A 22,580-nucleotide genomic window follows, 5' to 3' on the forward strand; every position below is an offset into this window, starting at 1 on the left:
ATTCGTTGATTTCTGATTAAGGCAAAGCCTGTTACATGTGCGCTTGAATGGAAACATTATGTTTATTTAAAGAAAAAAAAGGCTTTGAAAAACCAGCTTGGAGAAGAGGCAGTGGCACTAAAACACTCTCTGCAAGGTGCCAGAAACGATTCTTGAGGCAACAGCAAGGCTTGGGAGGTGAGTGATGTGGTCTGTGGAGAGTTCAGCAGTCAACTTAAAATGAAAAAAACCTCTGGTATCTTGTCTTTTAAGTGACTTTCTTTCTTGTTAAACTTCAGAGGTAATTATACTCTGCAGAAGTGCTCAGGCGTATTTAACCAGATAAATGCCCACTAGATTTACAGACACGCCACCCATGCATAGACCTGCCTGTGTGGGGTGGGGGATGTGGTCAGCATTTCCATGGCCTTTAGAAGCCATCTGAGGGTCTAACAGTATGTGCATAGGAAAATAACATAATCACAAGGAGAATGTCTGCCCATCTTGCTATGGAAGTAACATGCAAAGCTCTCAGTTGGGGAAAGGAGGATCAGTGCCACTTACAGAAACAGCCCTCCCCAGGCAATAATGAAGTGAGATTTTTGGTATCATAGCTAGCATATGTCTTGGTACAGTCTTTTACCAGACATTGGGGAGGCAACCATTTGGGCAGTGTCAAAAGAAAACAGAGGTTACATGGAGGGAAACAAAGGAATTCACAGGGACGTTTCTCCCACTTGTATCCTGCAAAAGTCTAAACACCTTGTTAGTCTAAAGTGATAAAAACGATTGATATTCAGATGTCTGTTACAGAGAATACTTCTCTGTGATCTCCTCACATCCCCTTGGTTTCACCAGAGGAGACTTAAGGAGAGTTATTGTTACATTGCAGCAAACTCACCAAATCAAGTGCTGACTTCTGTGTCATGCGTGATTAAAAAAAGGTAGTAAACGTACTCAAGAAGTTAAATGGATTACAGTGAACATTATGGATCAGGGGAGCCGTGCTCCACTCCTCCCTTACTTCTTATTACTAAGGTGGCGTGCTTAATTACTTACACTTGCACTTGCTCAACAAAACTTTTAACCCCTCCGCCCCATGGACGACAAAGCTTTGCTGTGGCAAGTGCACATGTGAATGCTGTCTTATCAGCAGAAGTGCTCTCCTGCCTACAAAGTGACACCGGCTCATTGGGGGTGGAAGCGTTTTGTCAGCAAAAGTGTTGACAGCGCTCACACCCACAGACTTTTAGCAATAGGGCTGTGTCGTGACAGCCTTGTTGCTAAAAGCTACATAGTGTGTAGACATACCCTTAGTTTTGTTTTCCCCCACTCTGTGGTGTAGTTGAATAAAACATCTTGTTCCCAGCTGGCAGTACTGTAAGTAATTATTTCTATATATAGCACCTTTTCCCAAATAGATTCCAAAATGCCAGGTAATCATCTCTAGGGTGGAATAAGACAGCTATTTAGAACATGGCTATACAAGAGTTCAGAATAAGAAGTGAAGATTTAAAACTGTGGGGGAGATATAGGGAGGTAGCATATGTATACTTGAGGTGGCAATTGTTCAGGACAGTGATATTTAAAAAAAATGGGTTGTAATAAATGATGATAAAAGTTCAGGGCCTCAATTTTATACGGCAGGGAACAGACTGTACCTCCAGCAGCATATCTCATGACCGTTTTGAATATTGGCTCCCAGTTTACTAAAGAATGAGGTAGGTAACTGGGGCTTTGGGCAAGGCCCATTTTCATTTGAATCACAGTGGTTAAACTGAATTTGACAGCCCTCTCTTTCCTGACTGTGAGCTACTTCATCTCTCCTTGGAAACAGACTAAAATATAAAGGAAGTATTGCAGCTATTTTTAAACTTACAGAACCTGTTGCTAAGCACTAGTGCTATGTACTGTCAGCTCAAGGTGTCATTATCCCTACAGGAACAATAGCCCAGAGTGAAGGAAACACCGGCATTGAAGAGAGGGTCTGAGATGGATTCATTCTAAAAAATTTTTGGCCTCTTCACCCTGCTGCTGATTTTTAGAGTTGGCATCACATTGGTCTTGCCCCTTCCCTTGGCTGGAGCCTAGCTGGGGACAATCCTTTTGAAATCTGAAATTCCCATTATTAAGAGGGACCATGATAATGGCTGAAAGAAAGGGAAGGATAGGAATATCTCCAAGAGAAATTGACATAGACAAATGCTATGTGGAGTGGTAGGGAGCACTGGTAATTCTTGCCCCTGTCTTCTAGCTCATAATTTTATCCTTCACGTACCTCTTGGAACCTGAGTTGGCATTTGAAACTCTGCCAACAAGCTGGTTCCTCATAGACCAAACAGTCTTCACAGGCCAGAAACTTAGTCCCCTCCCTGGAGCAAATGGCAGCCTAGCTGGGATTCCGATGGTGGCTGTCATTCCCACCCAGCTTTTATTGCCAGGACTTGAGCAAGTGATTTCAGAAGTAAAGATTCCAGATCCTCTGTATTTGGAGCCAGATATACTTTTCTGCCAAACTAGGAGTTTTAAATGCATGGTTAGAGACATTCTTATGTGAGATCTGTATTTAGAAAGGCAAGTTTAGACAGCTGGGTTTAGGACTCTACTTAGTCAATTACATGCCTCCTGACCATACAGAGTTTACAGGAATATCCTTGCAATGATTTGAGAGACCTTGTCAGTGGCTTTCTATAGATCTGGACATATCAAATCTAAAGTTTTGGGCCGAATTCTGCTGTTGGTCATGACCCCGCACACTCAGTAATTTCAGAGGTGCTACAAAGCATAAAGAAGGGCAGAAGAGGTCACAGTGCTTTTATTTTTAAAAAAATCCTAATTAAATTGGGGACCATTGTAGGAGATTAATTTACTGATCTGAAGCAACAAATTAGCTGAAAACCATAAAAACTTGAAGACAGGCATGAAAATCCTGTTGAGTAAGCCCAATGTTCTGTATTCAAGCATAAAAAGGAAAAGAGTCAAAATTAGTTCAACATTCTGGCTTTATTCCTTCTGCATGTATAGTTTTCTCTGAAGTCATCCCTGAAAATAGAGTTCTGTAAGTTCCTAGACATAATCATTCTATAGTACCCATCTTAGGAAACTATTATCTGGAAATAGTGTGGGATAAGTGGTTAGCTATGTTGCTTCTGCAAGTTTTTTTAATTTCTTGGGTCTTCCAAACTGGGCTCGAAGTTACATGGAAAACAGTTTTTGCAATGCTGGCTAGAATTCCAGCAGGACTCAGGGATGATATTTCTCTCCGTATCACAGCAAGTCAGTGAAAAACACTTCTCCAGACACTTCAGAATTTTAAAAATTCCCTCATTCAGTTCCACATATAGGTGAAGTTTGAAGTTCAGGTAGTTCTTTTTTATTCTGACCTGTTTAACCCTCCCACCCCGCCAGATTCTATGTCAAGATTTTCGATGCACCTTTGTCTTTTACAACTCATGCACTATCTCAGCTTCCTTGTCTGTTCAAGATTGTTGTCATGCTTCCTTTTCAGAGAGTGCAGCCATGACTGAGGAATTCTGTGTGCTTGGAACAGGCCTTTTACTGAATGAGGAAGAATTTACACTTGCCCAAAATTTGTTTTGAAATAAACAGAATGTCAGGCTTGAAGTGAATGTTTTATGAATGAACAGCTTTGGCTGTAACATAACCTGACATGGGCATTCTTGATTCACTTAGGGCCACAGTTCTATCTATATCGGTTTCATGGAGGCCGCATCTAGACTGGTCCCATGTATTTGGCAGCCTAAATCATACTTAGGCATCTCTGTCCAGGAAGAATATTTTATGCTGGTCTGGACGGTACCATCATTCTGTTTCTTTATGGAGTTTTATTTTCTGCTTCTATAAAGACCCTAGTCCAAACAAAACCAACAGAAACTCAAAGTGGAAGAGCATGGGTTGAGAGATTACAAAGATCATCTAATTAAGATAATGTCAGAGAGCTTAGAAACCATGCAAGGCCTTAAAGACATTACGTCCTGATGCAATTAGGCTGGCTTGTGAGGTTCATTGCTGCAGACACTTGGTTTTGTCCCCTGAACTTGCAGGACCCTGAATGCCTTTAATACTGAAACCAGGTCCAAAGCATGAGGGCACAGGGCACAGGATGCTTCTTACTGGTCTTGCTAGACTTGTTCTATGAGCTGTGTTTATAGGATGTAAAGGAAAAGCAGTGGAAAGACAGCGAGACCTGTTACGATCCTAGATTGAACCACTAAGCACAGCCTTAGGGAGAGATTCAGATTCTTGAGACCTTTTCTGTCAGCAAATGAATTTGGAAATAAGCGAGAAGCAGCTCTTCTCAGGAGCAGATGGAGATTCCATGGGGAAGAAGTAGCAAGAAGTTTGGAACCGAAAAAACGGGCCATTATATCAGCTATGCTGCCTACTAAAAGCAGAAGAGGCTGGGTGAACTTCAAAACAAGCAGCCCTCAAACCTTTGAGAGAGTATTGAAGGTTTCAAGGAAGTTATCTTCACACTGTCCCATGCCAGGGGGACTCTAAAAAGGGGTAAGATAAAGGGCAGATTAGTATACAATGGCACAGTAACCTGCCTTTAAAGCATGATGTTTTGTTTGCTGCCAGGCAGACATGGCTGATTCTCCACTGATACTGTGCTAGGGTGCGTCTAGACTGGTAAGATTGCAATTACTTTTGCGCAAAAACTTGCCAGCTGTCTAACCTGGCCACTTGAATTTGCGCAAGAGCACTGACTTTGTAATGTACAAAATCAGTGCTTCTTGCGCAAATACTTTCATGCTCCCACTCGGGAAAAAGCCCTCTTGTGCAAGAATACTTGTGCAAGAGGGCCAGTGTAGACAGGGAAGACCTGTTTTGCGCAAAAAAGTCCCAATGGCTAAAATGGCAGTCGGGGCTTTCTTGCGCAAAATCACACCTTGACTGGCCACGGATGCTTTTGAAAAAGCATCCGTGCCAATCTAGATGCGCTTTTGCGGAAATACTTTTAACGGAAAAACTTTTCCGTTAAAAGTATTTCCTCAAAATCATGCCAGTCTAGACGCAGCCCTAGAGAAAAGAGGAAATTGAGCCCTAAGTGGCAGATGGTAAGTTAAAGAGGGCTGGGGAGAATGGCTAGATCAACAGAAAGGTTCATGGGAAATGTAACACTAGAAATGCTGGTTATTTCTCTTCTCTCTCATCTGGGGAAAGGGGCAAACCAGCATGTAAGTGCCAAGTACAACCCTATATCACTACAAGCTCTCTATAACTTATGTTTTAATTTTGAGACAGAGATGGAAGCAGCAGGAGGAGATTATTAATGCTGATGATTCTGTGATACTTTTCTTTCCACCTGCAGGCTGGGTCATTGTGACATTGGGAAGAGATGGTGGTGGGGGGCCTGCAGGCTGTGAGCTCCCGGCTTTTCTTGCCCTCACTGTCTCTCTGCTCCTTGTGTACAAGGAAAGCTTTGAGCTGCTGCTCTAGCACCAATTTCTATATTATCTGCCATTTTTAGTATAGAATTACATACTGACTTTTACTGTAATAATTCGAATCGTGCTTTCCCCTTCTATAGCATCTTCCTTTCCAGTATGTCCATATTTTTTCTCATGGTGGGGATTAATATCCTACTTACACAGACAGGGAAAATAAAATGGGCAGAGTAAATGACATGCCTAACGCAACACACCATTTCCATAACAAGGAATAGATCCCAGGAGTTCCAACTCCACGAGCTAACCCACTCTGCCTCTAATATATTTCCAAACTATGTTATGTAAATATTAACACATGAAGGGGCATGTGGTTTTTGAGAGACCCACTTGCCTTTGTAATGAGACATAAGTTTGGCTACATCTGGACTGCAAAGATAAGTTGGAAAAAGATACGCAAATTGTAATTTGTGTATCTTTTTCCGCTTTTCTGTTGAAAGAGGCTTTTCTGACATTTGGTGCATCTACATGGCACCAAATTTCAGAAGAACCTGCTCTTTCAACACATCCCTTCCTCGTAAAAAGAAGCTTACAGGATGGTAAAAGAGTGCATCCGCTTTTTCGAAAATGCTTCCAAAAAAGTGGACACGTTCTTTGGACATGGCATTGCTTTTCTAGGATACCGGAGCTGCTGTCTTGGCCTTTGAGATTGAGAAAGGAAATATACAACACATCTGCTGCAAGTTCTCCCTCACATGCCTTAGGTACTCCCACCACTCCCTTCTAGCTTATCTACTCTTTACCTTCCTCTCCTTATTTGTCACTGGTTATAAGATGTGTCACCTGGATGTTATCTCTGACTTCTTGCGTTCTCTTGCCATGCCCATCCAGTCCCAAGTCAAATCTTTCTGCTTCTTTCCTGATAATATGTCCATGATTCAGCCCTTTCTCTTTATCCAGACAACTGAAATGCTTCTCCAAGTCCCTAGATGTTCCATCTTCATTGCTACAATCTTCTATCTCCTGCTTTCTTAGCATTCAGACTATCCTCCATGCCCACAGTCCACTGATGTGAAGATATCTTCCTTGCTTGTCTCTCTGACCTTGTCACTCCCCTCTTTGAATCCTTCTCGGAGCTCCTTCTGTTTTGCTGCTTCAAGTCCAAGCTTCTGGCCCTCACTTTCAAGATTCTTCCCAACTCCATCCCTTCCTGGTTGTTGTCCCGTGAGTCTTAGTGTGCCAACCCTGCCATCTCCAGTCTGTCAGCAGTGCCAGCCATATCCACCTCTTTATCAGCTTCTCATAAACTAGCCTCTGCATCTTCATCCACACTGCTACTGACTCGTAGAACCCCCTCCCTCAACCAGTCTGTCAGGCTGCTCTACTGTCTTATCCTTCTTCATGATGTACTTCTCCTATGACCCTCCCAAAATATATCAGCCAGTTAATGACAGCTTGAGGGGCAGATGGGGCTAGTTGACTTTTACTTCATCTTTTCATAATGAAAAAACCCACCTCACCCTTTGTTTGTCACTTATCTCCTTAATTATAAGGACCATGTCCTCCTGTGTGTTTGTAGAGTGCCTAGCACGATGGAGCCCCAATCCTGACGACACTCTGTAAACCAGTAGTGAGCAACCTAGGCTAGTGAGTGGGCAGCATGAGCAACCCTTCTTCATGTTGGTGGGCCACACGATTGCCATAACCAGGACCATCTTCTGGGATAGGGTAGTTTTACTCACTGTGCTTGCCTACCTAGAATTTGCAGGGTGTGCCAATTGAACTGTAGCAGTGCTTTGATTGGACGCCGGAGCGCAGGGCTCTCACAGTCAATGTTGTGTGCAGTTGGCGCGCACCTCATGTCATGTGTCCTTGCTTAACGTGCATTACGCTTTAGTAATACTGGTTGTGACATTGTGGGGGCTTCTGTATACTCCTGTGGCCCTGGGTCCACTCTGGTTTGGCATTCACTGGTTGCTGTGTTGTGCTGTGGGTGACCCCTACTGCCCTATGCTGCTCTGCAGAGACTGCGTGGCTGTGTCTACATTGGCACCCTTTTCCAGAAAAGGGATGCTAATGAGACACTTCGGAATTGCAAATGCCGCGGGGGATTTAAACATGGCTGTCGCTTTTTTCCGGCTCAGGGTTTTGCCGGAGAAAAGCGCCAGTCTAGACGGGATCTTGCGGAAAATAAACCCTTTTCTGGAAGATCCCTTATTCCTACAGGATATCAGTGGCTGGGAGAAGGGGTGGTTTTTTAGTGTGGGGAAGATTAAGAAAGCAGACCTAGAACAAGATAGGAGGTTCAGGGGCCTATGAACTCCTTCCCCCTCCCCAAGGGAACTAAGGCTGTCTGCCCATCCTCCTGTGTCTACATCGAGCCTATGCTGTGCTGTATCGCTGAGAAGCAATAAAACCTATTCTGCTGCTTGGTGGAGAGTCACATCTGGCTGCAGATGAGGGTGCAGGGTCGGGGTATACCTCACACTGGTATGAAAAAAACAACATGGACGGAAACCAGATTATGCTGTAGGCAGTAGTAAACCAAATGTCCTGCTGGCCACACACAGAACCCTAATAGGCCACATGTCATCTGTGGGCCACAGGTTGCTCGCCACTGCTCTAGAGTCTAGACCCTCCACTGCAGCCTAAGTATTAGATAATACTGATTCACGGGAAGTACCTCCAGTGCCTAAGAAGAGGTGCTAATGTTAGAGGGGTGTTTATTGCACTCACAAATGGTTATAGTTCACTCTTACTAGAAACAGAAAAGTTCCTCAGATGAGTAGTCCTGAGCCCTGCAAAAGCTGTCACATCCTCGGTTGGGTGTGAGCCAATTCCTGCATCCTGGGTCCTTTGTAATTAAAATAACAAAAATGCACACCTGGTAATACTCTACAATTATGATCCTGCCCCTAACAGTGCTGTGCTTACTGGAGAACTTTGAGAGCTCCCAGCTGTGATTGACCTGCAGAAGAAGCTACAACAGCAGATGACCCCTGGGTCCGTTCCTTCAAACTCTGACTCTGTCCTATAAGATCTTTTAGGGACAGCCATAGCGATCTAAATGTAAGAGGAAAAAAGCTGCCTGGGCACTCTAGCTCCTTGCTGTCTTGGCTCCAGGCAGCTCCAGGTGAGGGGGTTACTTTCCCATTCACAGAGCTCAGGTAAAGCGGGCCCCCTTTTGGAACACAAAGCCGTGTTAATTTAAAATAGGATTAATCGTAACCCCTTGGCAATCCTAATAATCTGTGCTCGGTATAGTAAATCTTTGGGCTGAGGGTGATGTGTTATTCCTAAAAACAATCCTCATTCTGAGAGAAATTCAGATTGAGGTGGGGGACCGGAACCTACTCCTGCCCCACAGAATATGGCTTGACCCAAACTCAGATTAAACAGCCTGTCAGTGACAGAGGTTGGGCAAGTTATTGAGTGGTCAGTGGTTCAAGGGAGAGGAAGAAGAAGAAGGCTGGGGTGGTTAGATACTAGCTGCTACCTCTCAGAGCAGCCTGGGATGCAGCCATAAGCCAGACCTGATTATAAGACAGCAAGGGGACGCTCCAGGGATTTGCTAAATCCTGGGCTGTTTGAGAGCACATGTGGCTCTCAGGAGCCAGCAATGGAAAAGTGTCACAGGAGCCAGTATAACAGACCCTTTGGGAGTTTCCTCTTCAACTCAAAGGGCAAAGGGTTCATAGGGTAGGGTCTGAGCAGCTGTCAGGGTTATGGTGGGGAAGCAAATGGGTTTCCCAGTCAAGGCTTCTTTCTGCCTCCTTTACAGATCTGGAGCTTCTGTCCTCGCACTGGGATCCTCTATCTTGTCTGCTCCCACGCTGAGGTCACTGTGCTATTATTGACTAGTTTTCCAGTAGCATTTACAGGGCCCTGGTCAGAATCAGGCCCCCATTGTAATAGGTGCTGCACAAACACAGCACCTATCCCTGGCCCAGCATTTTACAGTCTAATAAAGACAAGACTCCACAAGTTGGTGTAACAAACAATCACAAGGTGTGGGGAATAAGGATGTAGGAGATTAACCGGTTACCCAGTAAGCAGGCATCTTATCAGGATGTTTACAAGGTAACTAGTTAATTGGCCTGGCTGGTTGGACCCTGCCTGCAGCCACAGCAGACCCAGCCAGAACAGCACCCCCCCCCTCACTCACAGTCACGGAGGAGCCAGAGCATGTGGCAGGGAGCAGCCCCCTTCTACCCCTCCCCACAGCTGCAGCAGGGCCAGGGCCGGGGGGCTGGAGTAGCCCCACTGGCTGCAGCTAGGACCAGAGCATCCCCCCCCATCTGCAGCCACAGTGGGGCTGGGATCGGAGCAGCTCTCACCCCGTCGTGCTGTGGGAGGGGGTTTGCTCCAGGATTAACCGAGTAAACCTAGCGTTTAACAGGTTAACATTTTAAATGTTAATTAACATCCCTAGTGGGAAAGGAGTAATGACTGCTCTGTTCTTTCCATCTCTCTCTCTCCCACCAACTTCATCAGTGACGCCACTTAAAGGCCGATCAGTTCTTCCCACTCAGGTCTGTCAGGAGACACAACATAGAAGGTGGAGTCTTGGAGAGTGGGGTTGGAAAGATGATTTAAAATCTCTTTGTGCCACCTGGATTCTGAGCTGCTCTGGAGGCCAGGGGGGCTCCAATGTAAATTAGATCAACCCCAGAGGCAGTGCAGAATGCTTTGCCCACTCCCCATCCCATGCCCAGCATGCCCCCACCTCATGAACAGCAAGAAGTCAGTTTAGAGCCGTATATACATTGGCCCTACACTGCTCCCCTGCTTTGAGAATTCCTTTGGGGGTATTGTGGCTTCTTCATTCCACCAGAGCAATTTAAAGAGGCCTTCTTTAGATCCAAAATCTTGTCCAACGTCTGCAGCCTAACTGCTTGAGAAATGCTGGTCAAGGACTGATGACCAGCGTTGCAGAGCAGTGGCGGCCCGTCAATACAGGCAAACTAGGTGGTCACCTAGGGCGCCAAGATAAACAGCCATTGAAGGCTTTGGAGGCAGGGGCGCCGATCACATGCTGATCATGCGTTTCGCTTAGGGCATCAGTTGCCGGCAGCTCGTCTAGGGCCGCTCCTGTTGCAGAGACAGCCAGCTCTTGAGTAATGGAAGAAGGGAGGGTTAGGAAGAGGAGCAATTCTCTTCAGCAAGCAAAAGGCGGAAGGCGAACAGAGAACACCCTGACTCTGTGGATATTAATTTAAAGAAGCTAACTGTAACATAGGGAATTTTAACAGCATTGGCTAAATGGGCTGCTAGACCCTGACGCCCACTATACTAGTGAGGTCTGTTGGGTGATTGTGATTCTCCAGAATAAAAGAATATTTGCTCAGACAAAATCTCATAATTAGCACTATGGAAAAATCTTCCCTAGAGGGAGAAAAAAATCTGGGAAGAGAGGACAGATTGCAGACTCCAGCTTCCCATTTTTATTGTCCATAGTTGGGTCTAGAGTTCAGATATTGTTCCTAGTCTTGGCTAATTCTCCCAAGATGAAACTTTTAAGTGTCTTTTGCCCTTGTGATTTGCAGGAATTTCCATGCAGACCCAAAATAGTAGGGGAAAATGAGGACAGCTAAGGGAACAAGGAAGCATGAGTAGTTACATTAAGAAATCCCAGAGAGGTTGAGTTATATAAATAATCAGAAAGAAGAAGTTCTCGATCCAAGAAAGGACCTTCCCTCTTATCCCATGGCCATGTAATTTACACAAGAGCCTTTGGTGAGGGACCTTGTCAAAGGCTTTCTGAAAATCCAAGTATACTATATCTACTGGATCCCCCTTGTCTGCATGTTTGTTAATTGAATGAAGTCAGAGAAAGAAGTGTGATATAATCTCACTGAGAGACAGGGTACAGGAAGTGTTTCTTTTGTCCTAAAGGATGAAATCTGCTGTGTAGAGATGTTTGTTTCCATTTGCAATATAATCCTCCCAAAATTTGCTCTCCTTTTTTAAATTACTGGCGTATGGACATGTGGAGTTCTCTGGAATAAAGGGCTTGTGGTTTTGTCCCTTAGTACATTTAACACCACTCTGCAATTTTTAGGTCATTAAACTTTCATGTCTATTTTTTTCCTTGAGAAATTCAGTCACCTCTTCATTTTAGCTGCCAGAAATGACAGGCTGCCACTTGGGATTTTAGCTTTGCAGAAATCAGAGTATCTCTGGAGTCCCGCGCTAAAGTAATTAGCTGGTAGAGTTTTCTGGACACAGTTTGAACAGTCCCTCGGAAAAGCTTACGCTCTGAATGGGGAAAAAATAGTAAACCTGCAAGTTAAATCAAAGTCTGCAATATTGTAGTAGCAACTGCTGTGACATCCTTTCCTTTGTAATAGCGACATCACTATTGCACGACTACAAAAAGTTGTCTTTTTGGAGAAGATCATTTAAAGTGTAAATTTACAAGGCTTTAGAAGTGATTTCCTAATAATGATACTAATCACTGCATACTTTTCTGAAATAATAAAGGTTAATACCAGTGAAATATGCTTACCTCAAAATAGTTATTTTTATTTTGTGTAAAGAATAGGAGAAAATAAAGACATTGTTAATTATAAGACTATTTTTATATAATTTATTTCCTTTGTGTGGAAAATTAATTGCTTATAAGGAAAAGACGTAGAGAATCTAATAAAATGTGACAACCTTTCCAAATGTATTTTGGACCATTCTATAGAATTCAGTAGAGAATTATATCCCTACTGTAGTCTTAAAGGATGGTTAATAAAATACTTGCAAAAAAGGAGATCAATTTCTTACATTTTATAGTGTCATTCATACTTAAATTCGACACTTTACGCCTAAGTTTAAACACAGACATTAATTATTGTACCCATTACAAAGATAGCTTCCCCAATTATCACATCTAATATCATTAGCTCACAGACATTTACCTCCCCCCCAACCCCCTTCTGTTCTGAAATTTGATTTGTCCTTTTCATATGTGTTCATATTTTTAAAATTGTATCCTTTGGTATATATGGTTGTGACAATTTTCTTCCACTATTTGATCTGAGGAAGTGGGTCTGGCCCACGAAAGCTCATCTTGTTAGTCTTTAAAGTGCTACATAGTCCTGTTTTTTGTTACATTTTATAGGATTTTGAAATAGTTTCAGAATTTCTATGGAAATTTACTAAATTATACAGGACTTTTCCATAAGGGTGCTGTAGCTATTTCAGAGGGTAACAGATGGCTCTGTAAATAAACATCTTTCTCTTCCACTGATAATTACTAGAATAAATTAAAGCTTAACTGAATCTTTGCGTAATAGAAGGTTTGAGTTCTGGTGTGTCCATGGAGTTATTGTGTAGAGTGGTTGAATCCTGGTGTAAAGTCCCATGCCCCTTCCTTCTTGGGCTCGGGTGCTTCTATTTAACTCAGGTCACATAGGAACTCAACTTCTTTTTGCACTTTAGCAGGGGCAGTTATTACTATTGATCTGAAAACCAATGCTGGATCATCCTCTTGTGTGTATTGCATGAATGGGAGAGAAACCAGGACTATGCTTGTTGTATTTATATGTTCTATAGTTTGTGTTCCCATTGTGGGAGGCTGGTGACATTTTCAACTGGGCAGGCAAAATTGACACCTACTGGCACCTTTATTTACACAAATGAGTTAGAGCACTGATTGTACTGGACTCAAAGCGCGGGAGGCAAAATCCACTCCAGCAAGCCTGCATTAGTCTCCAAACATGTGCCTCCCACAGTCTAGGCTTCCCAATCAGCACTCCTGCTTTTGTTTTTAAAACCAATTGAGCAACTGCCCAAGTGTGCCTCTCGCACCATGCTTCACCCTTATCTGCTGAGTGAGCAGAACCCATTGAGCACAAGTGTCTGGGCACCTTTCTGCGCAGACTGAGCTGCATTGTGTTTCAAGTTGGATTTCTCTTGTCAGGATGATTACAAGTAATGGAATCAGAATGTGATGTGGCAAGCTGTAGAAGCATAAATGGTGGCTGATATTGCTGAGATAATGTGGAATGGAGACTTAAAGCCCACCATAGCTGCAGAATAATTGGAAGCTTAGTGAAAAGAGAGGTAATCCCATAAAGGGATAAACCTGATTACACTCCGTGTGCTGCACAAGCCCTTGTCCAAAAGGAATTCCAGATTCACCAGGGCTTCTACTAGCCACTAAAGTGTCATATGAGTTTTAGGAATAAAAAGGTGAACCGGAACCCCTTAAACATGCACTAGGCTAGAGGCTGCTTTTGCAAGTCAGCCCCTGACACTGGGATGGCTCCTTAGTGGGATCAAAAATCTGGTTCTCCATTATCTGTCACCTCCTGCTGTCAGGAAAAACTTAAAAAACAACAAATAGTCTAGGGTTGCCAGATGGTTTCAACAAAAATACCGGACACACTTGACATTACATCACAATCTACATTCCATCTTATTTAGAAAATACCAGACATTTCTATTTTCTCATTTATATTTTCTCAATTTCTTTCCTGAACAGAAAGCTCAAATACTGGACTGTCTGATTCAAAACCAGACACCTGGCAACCCTAAAATAGTCTAGTAGCACCTTAAACACTAACAAAACATGTAGATTAGTGGTAGAAATGTAGCTGTGTTAGTCTGGTGCAGCTGAAACAAAAAACAGGACTGTGTAGCACTTTAAAGACTAACAAGATGGTTTAATAGGTGATGAGCTTTCGTGGGCCAGACCCACTTCCTCAGATCAAATAGGGGAAGAAATGATTAAACCATCTTGTTAGTCTTTAAAGTGCAAAACATGTAGATGGTATCATGAGCTTTCTTGGGCACAACCCACTTCTTCAGATGACCAGAGTGTTGGAAGTCCAGATCCAAGAATAAATAAAGGAACGGGGCCGGGGGAGAGAGAAGGAAAAAATTGGAGGGGAGGGGAAAAAAGAGACAGTGAGTAGATAAGCCGAGTTAGTCTGTAACAGGAAAGACTAAAAAAACAACAAATAGTCTAGTAGCATCGTGTTGGTCATCTTCCTTTCCAACTGCAAACTACTGGTTCTTATCAGCCTCTTGTAATTATTTAGTCTTTAAGATTCTACTAGACTATTTGTTGTTTTTTTAGTCTTTCCTGTTATAGACTAACTTGGCTACCCCTCTCAAGCTTATCTACTCACTGTCTCTTTTTTCCTCCTTCCCCTCCAATTTTTTCTTCTCCCCCCTTCCCTCCTTCCCTTATTTATTCTTGGATCTGGACTTCCAACACTCCGGTCATCTAGGGAAGTGGATTGTGCCCACAAAAGCTCTCGATACCATCTACATGCTTTGTTAGTCTTTAAGGTGCTACTAGACCAGTGGTCCCCAACACGGTGCCCGTGGGCACCATGGCGCCTGCGGGGCCATTTGTGTGCGCCCGCCAAGTGCTCGGGACTGGCCTGGCCCCGGGCACGTGGTGCATGCGCTGTGCCGGAGCTGGCCCGGGCACATGGTAAGCGCTGGCCCCGGGAGCGCCGTGAATTGGCCACTCACGCCCCGGGCGCGCGGCGCTGGGGGGGGGGCCACTAGCCCCGGGCGCTTGGGGGGGCCGCTGGGCGCGCGGCGCTTGGGGGGGCCGCCGGCTCTGGGCGCTTGCAGGCCCCGGGCGCGCGGCATTTGGAGGGGGCGCCGGCCCCGGGCGCGCGGCGCTTGGGGGGTGGCGCCGGCCCTGGGCGTGCGGCATTTGGAGGGGGCGCCGGCCCCGGGCGCGCGGCACTTGCGGGGGAGCCCCGACCCTGAGCACGTGGCTGGGGGGGGGGGGGCGTGTGTCCCCGCCCTCTGGCGCCCGGCAGGCGAACGGCCACGCCCCCTGGCGCCCGGCAGCCTCTAAAGGTTGGGGACCACTGTACTAGACTATTTGTTGTTTTTTAAGTTTTTCCTGTTGTCAGTTACACCGGTGCGAAGACAGTGAAAGACTACTCAGTTAGAGTGGCAGTGTTCTTCACATGCGTTGTGCTCTCTTTGCAAGGATGTAAATTATGACACAAGGTGCAAGGCTGTGGAATGTTGGAACTAAAGTGTTCAGGACCTTATACCGAAGTGAAATTGGCCCGTTATCAAAAGCAGTCATTTCCTTAACAATTAGTATAATTAACTTAATGTTACATTGGTTATTTTAACTGTCAACTAAGACATATTTCTTTATTTTTAAATATCTAAAAGTAAGTAATGTTTGTTTTTTAACATTTTATGAGTGAATTAATGCTGGGAATAAAAGCCATGGCTGGCAGTGTTTGTGTGGGACTGGCAGGGGTTGTTTTGAACCAAATATACTGCAGGCAGATGCAGTGCAAGCTGCCGTCTAAGCTGCGCTGATGCCTCTCAATTCCCACCTCCAGTCTTTCCTGCTGTTCCAGTTCTGGGCTGTACCAAGTTACCCCAAAAGAATGTTGGCTTTGTTTTGTGAACCAATGTCTTGTAGGTGGAGGGATGATCTAAGTGAACATTCGGGTGAGTGAAAGTTGAGAGTTGGGCAACTGCTTCCTAGAACAAGAGGGACCTGTAAATTGTTTTCTTTTCTGTTTACAGCAGCAACTGCAGGCGTATGTGGTCTGGGTGAATTCCCAGCTGAAGAAGAAGCCAGCAATAAGGCCAGTGCAGGATCTGAGGCAAGATCTTCGAGATGGGGTCGTCCTGGCCACTCTCATTGAAATTGTAGGTCAGTAACACCAACTGGCACTATGGCTGCTGCACAGGCTGTGGGGCGTTGGGGTGAAGGAAGCTCGCTTTGGTAAGGCCCTGCTAGTGGAATGTTTGGACCTGTGTGAGGCTGGCCAGCAGGCCTTGCAGAGTCAGAGCAGGGTGGTCATTTTAAGAGGGAAACTATGGATCATAAAAAACCAACCTTCCACTGAAATCCTTATGTGTTAGCTCAGTGTCACTTGCTAACCTTTACTAGTGCCAAGTTCCAGGCCCTTTGAGAACTGCATTTGCGTTGTCGCTTGTCACATGCCCAAACCTGCTAGCCTGGCCATGATGACTGCCATAACAGGGGCTGAGCTGTTTTAAGGGAGCCATCAAGGAATTTCCATATCAATGAATAGCATCAGGGTTCCAGATGGGTGTATGGGATAACATGGGGCTAATGTGGGACCCAAACCCCATTGTATCTCTGTCTAATGCTGACAGTCCTGCCTGGAGTTTACTTGCATGGCTGGGATTCCTGGGGGGTCAGAGCTAATCTCTAAGACACAAATATTTACAAGAAAGAAATAATAGGCCTGAGCGGAAATGGTTCTAGAACACAATGCTGTCCCTCTCAGAGACTATGCTGTGCAGTGTAGTGTGTCTGCACAGAGGGGACGTGTGCTGACTCAAGAAGATACAAGGAATAATGAATCATCCACAAAAAACACCTTCACAGACAGTGCTACGAGTGTATTTTGCCATTAGACACCTCATAAGCAAGGAGAAGTCACACATATGGCTCCCTTACTCTCCCCAACATAACAGTTGCTGAATCCTACATTCCTTGCACCTGTAACTGTTACAGTGCCAGTCAGCACCAAGCAGGTTGATTCCTCCCTATAATCAAGCTGTTTAATTTTCCCAGCTGGTGAGAAGCTGAATGGCATTCAAATTAGTCCCTCCAGCCAGCAGGAAATGAGAGAAAATGTTGAGAAAGTCCTGCAGTTTGTGGCATCGAAAAAGATCCGTATGCACCAAACTTCAGCGAAAGGTAAGTGCTCCCTGAAGATTGCGTCACCATGATCCTCAACTCTCTATGGGAACTGGATCCTTTGCTGTTTTGTGTGCTACAGAGAATTTATTTCCAGGCCAGTTTCTCTTGTTGCTACAATCCAGAAATGTCTTTAGTTTTTGGTTTTGGCACTAAATTTGTGGTTGCTTTGGTAACAGGAGCAGCCCAAGGCAGGACATAAATAATAGTATTAAGAAGAAAAAATGCCCCTCTCCTTTGAGGCTATGTCTAGACTGCAAGAATTTGTCGGCAGAGGCAATGCAAATGAAGTGCTCCTTTTTTGAGGCATAAGGGATCTTGCGCAAAAGGGTTTTTTGGTGCAAAATGTCCCAGTCTACACTGCCTTTTTTTAATCATAGAATCATAGAACTGGAAGAGACCTCAGAATGTCATCAAGTTCAGCCCCCTGCTGTAGGCAGGACCAATTCCAACTAAATCAAAAGTTTATGCAAAAACCTCTTCCGCAAAAAGGATCGGAAGAGACTATTGCAAACGACAGCATGAGAAATGCTAATTAGTGCTTCATTTGCATTGCCTCTGCTGACAAATTCCTACAGTCTAGAAGTAGCCTAAGCGATCAAAGGATCAAACAAATGGTATAATTGAGAATACAGACCTGGAAACCTTAATTGAACAGACATGTACAAATTGTTATTGGGCTGTGCCTCCTTCTCTGGTGGAAACAGGATCATTCCAAGCCATTGCAAATCAATGATATGGTTTCCCATACTTTGCAAACACTGTTTTCCAACATTTCTCCTCATAAGAGGAACAGAACATGTGGTGGGAAGGAGACCCAAGGAGCAAAACCATGTGCTTTCTGTCTCTTAGTGTGGCATCGTTTAGTCACAAACAGCACGTGGATGGAGAGAAACAGTTCCCGATTCTTGCTGGTGGCTGAGTGCACTGTTTGCTCCCCCTAGGGCACTGGGTGAGGTGGAGTGGGCCCAGTGACTCTAATCAGAGTCAGGGACCACATGACCTTCCTGTTGCTATCAGGAGGAGAAGAGCACAGCCCTGGGGGTTGGGTAGTCTAAATTGGGTAGCCTTTATGTATTCAGAGTACACAATGCTCCATGCCAGCGGCCTGGACGCTGTGCTATTTTTTCCCATTCAGTGAAGCATTATATATGCCAGTTCGCACCATTTCACTGGCTCTATAAACTGTTAATACTTATAAAACCTTGTCCATAAGTACTGTAAACAAATATATCAATAGGCCCAACCAGGCAGCACTCTCTAGGCTGCTTAACTCAGTGATCTGAATTTGCTTTCATGTATCCAGGCTGGTAGCATGAGAGTAAAGCATAAGCATCTAGAGTTTGGTAGGGCATAAATGAGAGCTGAGTAAGCTCTAAATTTGCAGGAATAGGAACTGGCAAACTGGGGGCCAAATCTGGAGTGCCAGATGCTTTTGAACAGACGGCAGTTTTTTTCAATTTTCTTATTCTTACCTTTATTGCGATCTGAAAAATGTTTCTCTGGAATCAGGACCCTGACAAAAAATAATTGACTAACTCTTGCAAGATTGAAACCTAGGGGTGGGGTTCTGTACCTCTTCTGGTTTTCCTAGGAAAACTGTCAACATCCTGGCTGTGTCTACATTGGCACCCTTTTCCGGAAAAGGGATGCTAATGAGACAAGTCAGAATTGCAAATGCCACGGGGGATTTAAATATCCCCCGTGGCATTTGCATGAACATGGCTGCCACTTTTTTCCAGCTCGGGGCTTTGCCAGAGAAAAGCGCCAGTTTAGACGGGATCTTTTGGAAAATAAAGCCTTTTCCGGAAGATCTCTTATTCCTGATTTTAAGAGGAATAAGGGATCTGCTGGAAAAGGCTTTATTTTCTGAAAGATCCCGTCTAGACTGGCGCTTTTCTCCAGCAAAGCCCCGAGCCGGAAAAAAGCGGCAGCCATGTTCATGCAAATGCCGTGGGAGATATTTAAATCCCCCGCGGCATTTGCAATTCCGAAGTGTCTCATTAGCATCCCTTTTCCGGAAAAGGGTGCCAATGTAGACACAGCCCCTGTATTTGGCCTGTTCTAGTCTCTTGTGTAATTGTGTAAGTCTGGCCTCTGAGGATGGACATTGTGTAAGGGCTCTGAAGATGGACATGTGATCATAGAAGTGTAGTTCTGGAAGGGACTTCAAGAGGTCATTTAGTCCATCCCCTAATTGAGGCAGGATTAACGTATCAAAGCTACTGCACAGAGTGAGTGTAGGCACAGAACTCTGGGACACAGAAACCCCTGAATTCTAATCATAGCTCCCACACTGACTCACTCTGTGACTTTAAGCGAGTCATTTCTTCCTCTGTCTCAGATTGGCTCAGAGTCTCTGTGAATGACTGTGGTTAATTATCTTTATGATCTATTTCTGCCCCATCCCACTCTCCAAAGTAAAAATTAACCAGACTCCAGGCATCCAGTCCTTCCCTAAAAATCTGCTTATGGGATTTGGATGGCTAGTTCCCATTAAACTTAATGGCCTCAGTGTGTCCAAATCCCTTGGGTGGCTTTAAAAAAAAAACCCTCCCCCTTTCCCCATGAATGGTCTTTGGAGTGAGCCCTGAAGGTCATAAAATTTGGGCTGTTTTGCATACAGAAGGAAAGTGCATCATGATGAGGAATGATTAGTTAATGGTGGTTTTGTCGAAGTCCATTCTTGCTCAGCTCCCTCCTCTTTCCTATTAAAAGTGTTAGTGCAGGTTCCATGGGCCAGTTGGAGTCATCACAGGTGCAGGAGTCATCTTCAGTGACTATAACACCTTTGTATTGATCTTTCAGCAGTACTGTCACACATAGACTGAGCTATTTGTTGAAAATAATCCCATGCAGAAGTCCCAACAGCGTCCAGAGCAGTTAAAATTCTGCCCTATAGGTGGCAGTCGCTGATTTTAGTTCAGCTGCATCATCCAAAACAAATACTACAGAGCCCTGGAATGATAACTCAGTCCTAATTTTCAGTCCCTTTTCTGTTGGAATTCTCATGTTTAGTTTAATTGCATTCACTCTTATTGGTCAGACAAAAACCCGTTGCGCCCCATTGCCCTGGGGTTTGATTGCATTTTGCAGATATCGTTGATGGGAACCTGAAATCCATCATGAGGCTGATCCTTGCCTTAGCTGCTCATTTTAAACCTGGCTCCAGTAGAACAGCCATTCAGAGCCCATCCAGCACGGTGGGGAAGAGCCTGTCAGCATCATCAGCCAGTCACAGGCCTCATTCAGCAGCTGCCGTGGTTCAGGGGGTCGTGGCTGCTCTGGCAGATGTTCGTCAGGATGTGTCACGCTCAGGACGTGATGTTTTCCGGCACAGACAGAGGTACTGATTGCTCCCATATGATCTCATGGGAATCTTGGTGCTAAGTCTTAGTCCTTGGGGCAGGAAAGATGAATTCACACATTAATTGTTGACTTGAACCCAGACCACCTCTTGTGTAATCTTATCAGAGCTCACAAACAATCTACAGTACCACCCAATTACAAAGTGAGACTGCTGAACTGGAATTCATTTACAAATTTGACACTGTCAACCTGGGTTGGAATAAAGATATTAACTGGTTAACACACTACAAAGCCAATGTCCCCTGCCTTTGAAATTCACATTTTCACATCAAAAGCTATGAATGGGACACATCCAACCTATTTAATTAGCTTTATTAATATGGGTCCTACAATTGGCAGGTAGCTGCTTTTGCTGTTATATAGGAGTCTGTTGTTTCCACTCCAACTCGTCTGATGAAGTGTGTTTTACGCACAAAAGCTCATGATTTAATATATTTGTTAGTTTCTAATGTGCCACAGGACTATTCATTGTTTTTACAGTCACGGACTAACACGGCTACCCCTCTGAGACAATCTATAGTAGAATAGTGATAGAAATGTAGCCGTGTTAGTCTGGGGTAGCTGAAGCAAAATGCAGGACAATGTAGCACTTTAAAGACTAACAAGATGGTTTATTAGATGATGAGCTTTCGTGGGCCAGACCCACTTCCTCAGATCAAATAGTGGAAGAAAATAGTCACAACTGTTTATATATACACAAATTGGTATATATGGTTGTGACTATTTTCTTCCACTATTTGATCTGAGGAAGTGGGTCTGGCCCACGAAAGCTCATCATCTAATAAACCATCTTGTTAGTCTTTAAAGTGCTACATAATCTATAGTAGGACTGAGTTAGCACTTAAATGGGATGTGCTAAGGCTAAGGCAGTGTCTTCACTGACATAAAAGATGTGTTTTTACCATAGGATAACTAACATGCCTAAGCTATCCTACTGTAAAACAGGGAAGGCAAAGCACTGTAGTTTTACCACAGGGTAAACCAGGTGAGGCCAGGCACAGACAGTAGTATAGTGCTGACCTCACCTGGCCATAAGCGGGACAGTGCTCTGTCTTTCCTAGGATTGTACTTAACACACATTTATTATTTCACTTTAAAGGAAAAGAGAGCCAAACACCTTGGGAGCATTGTTTATAAGAGTCTCGGTGTGCTAGCCCTGGTAGCCAATTCCATTATATCTCCCTAAATTCCTGTTGCCTTCTCACCTTATGTCAAGAAGTAGAAATTGTTGGGGTACTGCTGAATGCTGTTTATCAGCTACTAATTTAGTGATAATGAAGCAAAGTGATCCATGGATGGGTGGGGTCTCCAATTCTGTTAAGTGCTTTTGAGACTTGCAAAAGGTGCTACGTTGATTATGATAATAATAGTAGTAATGACATTAGATCTACAACCGGATGGTTGTTTATTGGGGGTTTCATTCAAACCGCTAAGGGACATTTTTCCACACTGTGCTGGCTCTGGGGAGCCTTTTCTTGCCATGACTCAATTTTGAAATGAGGTTGGAAATGATATGGATTATTGAAAAATGAAATGAGAAATCTCTTCTTCCAAAGGCACATGTGCAAGTGTTCCTCTTTAGGATGGCCAGCCCTCGGTGTATAGCAGAAGCTTGCCTTTTCCCCACCCCCTCCTTGCCTCCCTCTCCAAAGCTCTGCTGCTACTTACAGGAGCTTGGAGACATATAACAGGTGACACTGTTCCCCTACCCTGCCATATCACGGGTAGATGGGAAAAGGGTTATGGGCTCACACTTTCAGAAGAGGCATGTAGGATTGCTGCTGTTTCCTCCTTCCCTTTTTTTCATCAGCCCCTGTTCTCCCCTTTCCTTCCTTCCCCCAAGAATGGACAATAAATTTTTAAAATTGTGGATTTCTGCCCCTGCTCTGTCAGGCTGTTACTCACTATGTGATTTTTATCTTCAGGAACAGCAGCGTAGATGAAGAGATTGAGAATCCCTACTGGAGTGTCCGAGCACTGGTGCAGCAGTATGAGGGGCAACAGAGCGTTCCCTCAGAGTCCTGCTCCTCCAGGTAACAGAAATGCCCACTGCAGAGGTGTGTCCCCTCGCAGCCTGGGAGAGTCTGTTTCCTGCCCACCCCAGACCTTTCCCTCAAAGCCCAGTGTCTGGCTAGTTTTAGGAATAAGGAAAATTTCAT

At 44.4% G+C, this 22,580-nt stretch overlaps 1 protein-coding gene across 5 annotated transcripts in view; it reads left to right on the top strand.

Moving 5' to 3' along the window:
* Nucleotides 1-22,580, top strand: part of DIXDC1 (DIX domain containing 1) — a 77,399-nt gene that overhangs the window by 16,466 nt on the left and 38,353 nt on the right. For 2 of the 5 annotated variants that reach the window (XM_075909783.1, XM_006111217.4), the window contains 4 exons: nucleotides 15,906-16,032; nucleotides 16,927-17,052; nucleotides 20,149-20,398; nucleotides 22,347-22,454. In XM_075909783.1, coding sequence (XP_075765898.1) covers nucleotides 15,906-16,032; nucleotides 16,927-17,052; nucleotides 20,149-20,398; nucleotides 22,347-22,454 — 611 coding nt within the window. Of the gene's footprint in view, nucleotides 1-15,902; nucleotides 16,033-16,926; nucleotides 17,053-20,148; nucleotides 20,399-22,346; nucleotides 22,459-22,580 lie in introns of those variants that run through there. The other 3 variants (XM_075909782.1, XM_006111215.4, XM_075909784.1) reach the window with 2 other exon arrangements.

The sequence above is a fragment of the Pelodiscus sinensis genome, chromosome 26 (assembly GCF_049634645.1).
Source record: "Pelodiscus sinensis isolate JC-2024 chromosome 26, ASM4963464v1, whole genome shotgun sequence".
NCBI classification, from domain to species: domain Eukaryota; kingdom Metazoa; phylum Chordata; order Testudines; family Trionychidae; genus Pelodiscus; species Pelodiscus sinensis.